The following is a 10,597-nucleotide window of genomic DNA, read 5'->3' on the forward strand; positions in this document are numbered from 1 at the left end:
CTCCTTAGTATCTTTCTCCATGTTGTCCCAGTAATACCCTGCTCTAATAATTTTGCGAATCAAAGACTCGGCACCGGAGTGATTCCCACATGTACCTTCGTGGATTTCTCGTAGAACATAATCGGTGTCCCCCGACCCTAAACATACCGCTAATGGTCCATCGAACGTTCTCCTGTACAATGTTCCATCTTCATCTAATGCGAACCTAGCAGCCTTGGTTCGTAGGGCTCTCGATTCTTTGTGGTCCGATGGGAGTTTTCCATTTTTCAAATAATCGATATTTTTGTTCCTCCAATCCCAAGTCAGACTTGTAGAATTTATCTCGCCATGACCCTCTTCAACCACAGACCTCGATAATTGGACGACAGTCCCCGGGACGACATCATCATCTTCAACCGAGGATCCCAAATTAGCAAGTGCATCGGCCTCACTATTTTGTTCTCGAGGCACATGATCCAGAGTCCATTCCTTGAAGCGGTGCAAAGTTACCTGCAGCTTATCCAAGTACCGTTGCATCCTATCCTCTCGAACTTCAAAACTTTTGTTTACTTGGTTTACCACCAGCAGTGAATCGCACTTTGCTTCAATGACTTCTGCTCCCAAGCTCTTAGCTAGCTCGAGACCTGCAATCATGGCCTCATACTCGGCCTCATTATTAGTCAACCTAGAAGTTTTGACAGATTGTCTAATGGTACTACTTGTAGGTGGATTCAAGACAATGCCAAGCCTGGACCCTTTCACATTTGAGGCACCGTCCGTGAAAAGGGTCCATACCCCCGATGATGTACCCGATCTTAGCAGGAGTTCTTTCTCCTCTTCGGGTACGAGGGTCGGCGAAAAATCAGCCACGAAGTCAGCTAGGATTTGAGACTTGATGGCCGTTCGGGGTTGATATTCGATATCGTACCCGCTAAGTTCGACGACCCATTTGGACAACCGGCCCGATAGCTCGGGCTTATGCAAAACATTTCGAAGAGGGTAAGTGGTTAATACACATATGGGATAACACTGAAAATATGGCTTTAGCTTTCTAGATGCGCTTATCAATGCAAGTGCTAATTTTTCTAAGTGAGGGTATCTAGTTTCAGCATCTCCTAGAGTTCGGCTTACATAATAAACAGGGAATTGCGTACCTTGCTCTTCTCGAATAGTACCCCACTTACCGCTATCTCGGACACTGCCAAATACAAGTAAAGCCTTTCATCTACCTTCGGGGTGTGAAGCAAAGGCGGGCTCGGTATGTAGTTCTTCAATTCTTCTAAGGCTTGCTGGAATTCTGGGGTCCACGCGAAATCCTTTTTCTTTTTGAGCAAGGAAAAGAACCTACGTCTCCGATCTGATGACCTCGAAATGAACTGACCCAAGGCGGCTATTTGTCCTGTTAGCCTTTGTATGGCCTTCACACTATCCACGATCGTGATATACTCGATGGCCTTGATCTTGTCGGGATTGATTTCAATACCCGATTCGATACCATGAAGCCGAGGAACTTACCCGAGCTGACCCCGAAGGCACATTTTTTCGGGTTAGGCTTCATGTTGTACTTCCTCAAGATTTTGAATGTTTCTTGCAAATGAGTTAAATGGTCCTCTGCGCGCACGGACTTAACCAACATATCATCAATGTAAACTTCCATCGATTTACCTATCTGTTTCTCGAACATTTTGTTAACTAAGCGTTGGTATGTAGCTCCTGCATTTTTATCCCAAAGGGCATCACATTGTAACAATAAGTTCCAAACTTAGTGATAAACGAGGTCTTTTCCTGATCCTCCGGGTTCATCTGAATTTGATTGTACCCGGAGTAGGCGTCGAGAAAAGTTAGAATCTCGTGGCCGGCCGTGGCATCGATCATGCAATCGATGTTGGGCAGAGGGAAAGAGTCTTTTGGGCATGCTTTGTTTAAATCTTTTTAATCTACGCACATTCTAAGTTTGTTTCCCTTTTTAGGAACTACAACTACGTTGGCTAACCATTCGGGGTATTTTACCTCCCGAATAGACCCTATTTTAAGAAGTTTGGTTACCTCGTCCTTTATGAATGCATGCTTCACCTCGGACTGTGGCCTCCTTTTTTTGCTTTACCGATTTGAACCTGGGGTCGTGGCTTAGTCGGTGTGTTGTTATTTCCTGTGGAATCCCTATCATATCTAAGTGGGACCAAGCAAAGCAATCCATATTATCAATAAGAAATTGAATGAGTTTTTTCCTGAGTTCGGGGGTTAATCCCGTTCCCAGGTATACCTTTCTTTCGGGCATGTATTCAATCCGTATGACCTGCTCCAGCTCCTCGATCGTTGACTTAGTTGCATCGGACTCCTCGGGAACGACGAAAGTTCGAGGAGTGAGGAAATCCTCTTCTTCGTCTTTGATTACCTGTTTCTCCGTCTCGATCGGGACTGGGATCAGTGATTGCTATTTGGCCGCCTACTTACCTTAGGTGTTCGACTTTTCCGAGGTTGAAGACTCTGGTATCGACGTCACTTCATCGACTGCAAATATTTCCTTCGCAGCGTGTTGCTCTCCGTAAACCGTTTTCACACCATCTTGTATTGGGAACTTCATCATTTGATGAAGAGTTGAAGGTACTGCCCTCATATTGTGTATCCATGGTCTCCCAAGGAGTGCATTGTACCTCATGTCGCCTTCGATGACATGGAATTTTGTATCTTGTATGGTCCCGGCTACGTTTACTGGTAGGATTATCTCCCCCTTTGTTGTTTCGCTTGCCATGTTGAAGCCATTTAGGACCCGGGATGCAGGTACAATCTGATCCTGTAGGCCGAGCTGTTCTATGACCCTCGATCTGATTATGTTTGTTGAGCTACCTGGATCCACTAGAACACGTTTAACTTGAATTTTATTTAAAAGAATTGAAATTACCAAGGCGTCATTGTGCGGCTGAGATATGCCTTCTGCTTCCTCGTCATAGAATGATAGAACGTCCTCGGGCACATAGCTCCGAGCCCGTTTCTCTTTGGTGATCGACACCTTGGTGCGCTTGAATACGGGTCCTTGTGGGACATTGACACCGCCAACGATAATATAGATTACATGTTGTGGTTCTTCCTGCTCATTTTTTCTTGCATATCTCTCCTTGAAGTGGTTCTTAGCTCGATCACTGAGAAATTCTCGAAGGTGACCCTCGTTGAACAACCGAGCTACCTCCTCCCTTAGCTGCCTGCAGTCTTCGATTCTATGGCCATGTGTGCCATGATACTTACACATCGAATTTGGATTCCTTTGAGAAGGATCGATTTTTATAGGCCTGGGCCACCTGGTATCTTTGATTCTTCCAATAGCTGACACAATCCCTGATGCGTCTACACTGAAATTATACTCTGACAATCGAGGTGCCTCCGCGGGGTCGGTATGTTTATCGAACCCATTCTTACTTATGAGTCCCCGAGAGCTTTGAACTCGATCATTTCTCCGATCATTCCGAGGAGCGATACAACCTGAGCCGTTATTTCTCCGATCGACATACGACTGATGTCGTTCCTTGTTTGATCTCGATTCCCTGTCAGTATCCCTCGGGGGCTTGGCTGCCAATCTATTAAGATGAACTGGACATGAGGGGGCTCCCAACTGGTCGTCCTCGACCCTGATTGTTGATTGATAACGGTTATGCACGTCTGACCACGTCACAGCTGGATACTTGATCAGATTCTGCTTTAATTGCCGAGATGCAATCAAACTCCTTTCATTCAAACCCTGCATAAAAGCTTGTACTGCCCAGTCATCCGAGACCGGTGGTAATTCCATTCGCTCCATCTGAAATCTAGACACGAACTCCCTCAACATCTCGTCATTCCTTTGTTTTATCTTGAAGACGTCCGATTTCCTCGTCGCCACCTTTATGGCCCCGACGTGTGCTTTCACAAAGGCGTCTGCTAACATAGCAAACGAATCAATAGAGTTAGGATGCAAGTTGTGATACCAAATCATGGCTCCTTTCGACAAAGTTTCCCCAAATTTTTTCAACAGCACTGACTCGATCTCATCATCATTCAGGTCGTTTCCTTTAATCCCGCAAGTATATGAGGTAATATGCTCGCTAGGGTCGGTTGTCCCGTTATATTTGGGTATATCGGGAATGCAAAACTTTTTAGGAATGGGCATCGGGGCCGCGCTTTGAGGGAATGGTTTTTGTATGAACTTTTTGGCATCTAAACCTTTCAGGATCGGAGGTGCCCCCAGTATTTGGTCAACACGGGAGTTATAAGTTTCCACCTTTTATTCGTTATCTTCAATTTTCTTTTCCCCGGACTCGATCCTCTTAGTGAGATCTTTGAGCATTCTCATAATAGTAGGGTCAGTCCCCGAGCCATTTTCGTTTGACCTCTCTAGCGCCGGTTCAGCACGTCGAGTGTTTTCTGGTTCAACTATACTCGGAGTTTTATTCTGACTCTGAAGTTGAGTGATGGCAATCTGCTGAGCTTGCAACATCTCGAATATAACTTGGAGGCTGACTCCCCCATATCCTATACCTTGTGTTCCTTGGCCCCCAGATCAGCCTTCCCTGCGTACACTTCCTCTGGGGTCTGTGCCTAAATCTGCATTCAAAGCAATGTGCGAATTAACATCAACTGGTTCCATATTTGGTACTTCCCCAGGGTTTATCGGTGGTACACTGATCCCTACATTGTTGTTTTCCCCATGAAATCCAAGACCTTCATTGTCATGAACATGTGTGTTCTGCGAGTTTGACATGTTTAATCCTGAGAATCAAAAATTCTTGACAAGAAAAAGTGTAAAAATAACGTGTGTCATGAGAATCAGTACTGAAATAATCACTATTATCTTTAGCCCCACAGTGGGCGCCAAACTGTTTACCTCGAAAATACGAGTAACAATTAAATTTGATTTGTGGTTTTAAAGATATGTGATTTAGTTCAATACCAATTAATAATCAAGAAGTATAAAGTATAGATGAAAGAAATGAATAAATCAAACCAGTGTTATTAGACAGTATCGACCTCGAGCTCAGTGACCTCGAGATGAATCCAGAGCAATAAAGCAAGAACAATAAAGCAAAAGGACAATTCTGATGAACAAAGAGCGAAAAGTAGAGAGTATATTCTTTTCCAATGATTAGATGATGTTTACAAATGATTGGGGTCCCCTTTATATAATAGGGGAGCCCTAAATAAGGTACATTTCCATTTATAGTAAGGAATCTTATTTGACAACTGTCTAACCGCCTAGTACGGAATCGTACAATTCTATTTCGGGATTTGCGACATGATTTTAGGGACGTGGCAGGAATCTCGCTCATTCTGTTACAAATCCATAAAGGGATCATTTTGGGGTCGAGCATACTCGGCCTTGGTATTCATCGTACTTCAATCTTTGGGTATTTCACTCTGTCTTCGAGCTCGAGTCTGGTCCATCGAGCTCGAACTCGACCTTACCTGAACTCGGGCTTAAGGCGACCCCTCGAACCTGGGAGATCGGGCATACCTGATTTCGACCGTATAGAAAGATGTTATTTGGAAAAGAATGTACTGAAGGAGAAGGAATTAATAAAGCTCATAAAGCAATTAGAAGTGTTTTTGAGTTGTTAGGGGCTACTGTTATTGCTGATTTTTTACCTTATCTAAGGTGGCTAGATATAGGAGGACACGAGAAGGCAATGAAAGAAGTTGCTAAAGAAATCGACTCTGTTGTTGAAGAATGGTTAGGAGAGCATAAAAGGAGGAGGGATTCTAAAGGGATTAAATCTGGTGAGGAAGAAGATTTCATGGATGTAATGTTGTCCATTTGTGAAAACAGAGATTTTCCTGGGTTTGATGCCGATACCTCTATCAAAGCTACTTGTATGGTACGTTCTTTAATACTCCAAATTAGTTCTGTTTTAAGTTGTACACCAACTGTATGATTTATTGACTTGACTAAGAATTTCTGAAATATGCTACAATCACACACATTTGCTTATGTACTATACAAAATTGTTCTAAGTTTGTTCCCTGTTTTACATTTGATTTATTCATACTCGTGTTGTCATTATGAAATTATCACGTATTTAGCTTTGCATTAGCGAAGCTCCCACATGAATTTGTGGAATTCACGTGTTCATACTCGTGTTGTCGTTATGAAATTATCACGTATTTAGCTTTGAACTAACGAAGCTCCCTCATGAATTTGTGGAATTCACGTGTTCAAATTCTTCAAGAGAAAATATTCAAAGTTACCTCTCAACATTTGACTATGGTTTAATAGCAGAGTCTTATTAGACCAAAAGTCTAACAGAGAGCATAATTGAGCAATTTCGAACAGTACATGGGCAAGTTTGTTCAGCTTCCCCTGTATCAACATAATAAAAACTTACTTTGGTTTCATGTTAGTGTATATAATCTAAATCATTTTTCATTCATTGATCATCACTTCATTATGTTCCGACTACGAAAAGAATATTGATAAACTTGTCACTGATCTTCTGTATGATAGTCCCTGGTGCTCATAGCCTCATATGTGGAGCTAATTGCTGAAATTATTGGGTTTGGCTTTGGTAGGCTCTGCAATTAGCAGGAATAGACACCATGATCGTAACGCTGTCATGGACTTTATCTTTGCTCCTAAATGTTGGCCCAAGTAAAGGTTAGTTTTGAACACTGACAAAGGAACTCATGCATGAACCAGGTCCATCCCTCCAGGTCCATCCCCTGTGTGCATAGAAACGGGCAGATTCGAGCATGTGGGATGCACGTGAAGGAGATAGGCTTAAATTTGTGTATTTAGTATCTCCTGATCAAAAAAGTTGCATAATTGATAAGGAGAAGGACTCCTTAATCAAAGAGAACACTATCCAAGATAGGAAGGATATAGAAGTTGAAATCAACTAGAACTCTTCCACCAAGGAAGAGTTGCATCAGAACTCTAGTTATTTCTTCATCTGCTAACTCTATAAATTGCAGGATGTTCTCACATTACATATGTTGCATAAAAACGCAGAAGTTAAACGTGAATTGAGAGCAAAATAGCAAGGCTTTTTGCAAGCAGTTCGTGTGTGATTCAAGTGTGCAAACCTGAAGCTACATGAACCAGATTGAAGAACCAGCTCCATAAAGAGTTTTATGTGTCTTTCTTTATTTCTAGTTCAATTGTAGTAGGTATTTTCATATTGTACCTTTCAGCTTTATCTAGAAGCAATTGTAATAGGTACTTTGAGTATTCAAGTTAGAGTTAACTTGAAGTTGTNAGTTCAATTGTAGTAGGTTTTCATATGTACCTTTCAGCTTTATCTAGAAGCAAATTGTAATAGGTATATTGAGTATTCAAGTTAGAGTTAACTTGAAGGTGTCGCAACAGTTGAGGCTGTGTGCTACACTGGGATTAGAGTTAATCCTTAGGTTTACAAAGAGTTTTGTAAATGCAGTTTTTGGCTCAGTGATTTTAGTGGAGTTTGGGAAAATCCTACTAAGTAGTAGGTCGTGGTTTTTTCACCTTTTGAGCCAGGTGTTTTCCACGTAAAAATCTCTGTGCACTTTACTTACAGTATTTATTATTCCGCAAACTGCTGTAGTTAGAACACTTAGAAGAACCAGGTTCTTCTAACGCGAAAATTAGGTACCACACAAATCACCCCCCCTCTTGTGTGGTATTGAAGTTTATAACATCAATTGGTATCAGAGCAGGTTATCCTTGAAGAGGTTAACACCTTAGGAAAAGATCAACATGAGTGCACCACCTGGGAACTGGGAAGGGCAATCCACTGCCATGCCTCCTCTCTTCAATGGCCTCTACTACTCCTGGTGGAAAAACAGAATGAGGGACCATATAATGGGCGAAGACTATGAGCTTTGGGATATCATCACTGATGGTCCTTTAGCCAACCAAGAAGAATGCTGAAGGAGTGGATGTTCCAAAGACAAGAGTAGATTGTACTGCTAAAGATCTAAGGAAATGGGAGAAAAATGCAAAAGCCAAGAAATGGTTAGTGTGTGGACTTGGTCCTGATGAGTACAGCAGGATTCAAGGCTGTACTACTGCCAAGGAGATCTGGGACACTTTACAAGTGGCTCATGAAGGAACACCTCAGGTGAAGAGGTCAAGAGGAACACTACTGTATTCTCAATATGAGAATTTAACTATGAAGGATGGAGAAACTATCCAAGAAATGTATACCAGGTTCACTACACTGACAAATGAACTTGAGTCTCTTGGAAGGATTATCCTGGAAGAAGACAAGGTGGAGAAGATTCTAACTAAAGTTTTGCCAATCTCCCGGGAAAGCAAAATCACTGCCATTCATGAATCCAAGAACATTGCTACTTTGAAGTTGGATGAACTGATTGGAAATCTCACTACCTATGAATTGAGAAGGCAAACAATGAAGATGGATGCTCCAAAGAAAGAAAGAAGTCTGGCTCTCAGAATTTCAGAAGGATCAGATCTTGAAGATGATGAAATGGCTATGATAACCAAAGATTTCAAGAAATATCTTATGAGAGGAAAGGGTGCTTCAAAAGGAACAACATTCAGCAAATCGAGGGCTCCTGAGAAACAAACCAATGAGGGGTGTTACAAGTGTGGGAAGACTGATCACCACATCAGAAACTGCCCTCAATGGGAGATTGAATGGAAGAAAGAAAGAGCTGAAAGAAGAAACAGGAAGAAGGAACAGGTTCAACCAAAAAGAAACAAAGGTTCAACTAAGGCTATGGTTGCTGCTTGGGGAGAAACATCAGATGAGGACTCTGAAGATGAAGCTGAGGAGGATCAAGCTCTAATGGCCATCGGAGAATCAGAAGATGAACAGGAGGTAAGTATTCTACACCTTAAAGAAAAGATTAAGTTCTTGTCTGAAGAAAAACTGGCTGATCTGCTGATGGACTTCATAGATGAGTCTGAAATAATAAATAGTGAGAAGGATGTTCTGTCTAAGGAATGTGTTATCCTAGAAGAAAAATGTAAAAGGTTAGACTCTAGGGCTGATGAGAGCGACAACACAAATACTGAGTTGAAGAACCAGGTTCATAAACTTGAAAATAAGATTCTAGAACTTAGATCTGAAAATATTAAACTGAAATTAGGGACAGGAAAGAAAAGGGCTGATCAATCATTTCTCACCTTAGAGGAAAATCTAGGAAAAATGAAAGATGAACTGTACAAGAAAGATGAATTGATTAAAGCCCTAAAAGAAGATTTAGGAAAGGTAAAGCATGAACTAGATAGATCATGCAAATGGAACAAGGCTTCCGATGCACTCTCCTGGCTGCAAGTACATCATAGTAGCAACAAGAGAGGACTTGGATTTGGGACACAAGCTCCAAAATGGGATCCCAAGAACAAGTATCTCACACTTCCTGAGAATAAGATCTGCACACACTGTGGTAATACTGGCCATTACAAAAATGAATGTAATGCAAGAGAAAAGGCCAATCAAAAGAACAAAGCCTTTGTTCAAGAAAAGCACAAACTGCCTAGTTGGGCAAAAAAAAATTTAATTCATCCTTTTGCCCATAGAAAGGGACCCAAACTAGTTTGGGTTCCTAAGACTAACCCATGATTTCTTTTTGCAGGATCAAGTGAAGGGAAGTAGCCAAATATGGTACATGGATAGTGGCTGCTAAAAACATATGACTGGTAAGAAGAACCAGTTCCTTTCACTTGAGAACCTAAAAGGAGGTAATGTCTCCTTTGGAAATGGAAAGAAAGGTGAGATCATTGGTGTTGGAAAGGTAGGAAAGACAGACTCTCATTCCATTGAGAATGTCTATTTGATAGATGGCTTAAAATATAGCCTGATAAGTGTGTCACAACTGTGTGACAGAGGTAACCTTGTGGCTTTCACTTCCACAAAATGTTTTTTGATTAGCCTTACTACTGACAAGATTGTTTTGCAGGGAAGGAGAGTTAACAATATTTACATTGTAGATCTGTCAACTCTCTCTGAAAATGAACTAACTTGCTTGAGTGTGTTAATTAATGATCCCCTCCTTTGGCACAAAAGACTTGGCCATGCCAGTCTAAATCAATTGTACAAATTAGTCTCCAAGGACTTGGTGATAGGGTTACCTAATATCAAGTTCAAGGAAGACAAAGTTTGTGAGGCATGTGCAAGGGGGAAGCAGGTAAGGTCATCCTTCAAACCTAAGAAAATGGTAAGTACGTCCAAGACGTTGGAACTGGTTCATATGGATCTTTGTGGTCCAATGAGAACCATGAGCAGAGGTGGTAAAAGATATGTAATGGTGCTTGTTGATGATTATTCTAGATTTACCTGGGTATTGTTTCTAACTTCTAAAGATGAAGCATTTGAAATGTTCACTGCTTTTATTAGAAAAACCCAGAAACAATTAGGAAATCAACTTGCATCCATTAGGTCTGATCATGGAACTAAATTTGAAAATGCACAGTTTGCTAAACTTTGTGATGAAAATGGAATAGATCATAATTTTTCTGCCCCTAGGACTCCTCAGCAAAATGGGGTAGTTGAAAGGAAGAACAGGACCCTTGAGGATATGGCAAGGACCATGCTACTTTCCAGTAAACTACCTCATAGCTCCTGGGCAGAGGCTATAAACACTGCTTATTATATAATAAATAGATGCATAACTAGACCTCATGTAGAGAAAACTCCTATGAGTTACTTAA

At 41.5% G+C, this 10,597-nt stretch overlaps 1 protein-coding gene across 1 annotated transcript; it reads left to right on the top strand.

Moving 5' to 3' along the window:
* Positions 1-5,483: 5,483 nt before the first annotated feature.
* LOC109218885 (cytochrome P450 CYP82D47-like) lies at positions 5,484-6,603 on the top strand. The gene is made up of 2 exons (XM_019383282.1): positions 5,484-5,822; positions 6,514-6,603. Exons 1-2 carry the CDS (start codon positions 5,484-5,486, stop codon positions 6,601-6,603), a joined length of 429 nt encoding a protein of 142 aa, XP_019238827.1.
* Positions 6,604-10,597: the final 3,994 nt, after the last annotated feature.

The sequence above is a fragment of the Nicotiana attenuata genome, unplaced genomic scaffold (genome assembly GCF_001879085.1).
Source record: "Nicotiana attenuata strain UT unplaced genomic scaffold, NIATTr2, whole genome shotgun sequence".
NCBI classification, from domain to species: Eukaryota; Viridiplantae; Streptophyta; class Magnoliopsida; order Solanales; family Solanaceae; genus Nicotiana; species Nicotiana attenuata.

What these genes read in the sequence shown, in the direction of transcription:
- LOC109218885 (XM_019383282.1), top strand. Translation starts at nt 5,484, where the DNA reads ATGTTATTTGGAAAAGAATGTACTGAAGGAGAAGGAATTAATAAAGCT. An exon ending in CTATCAAAGCTACTTGTATG is followed by an intron (nt 5,823 to 6,513) that starts GTACGTTCTTTA and finishes TGGCTTTGGTAG; the next exon opens with GCTCTGCAATTAGCAGGAAT.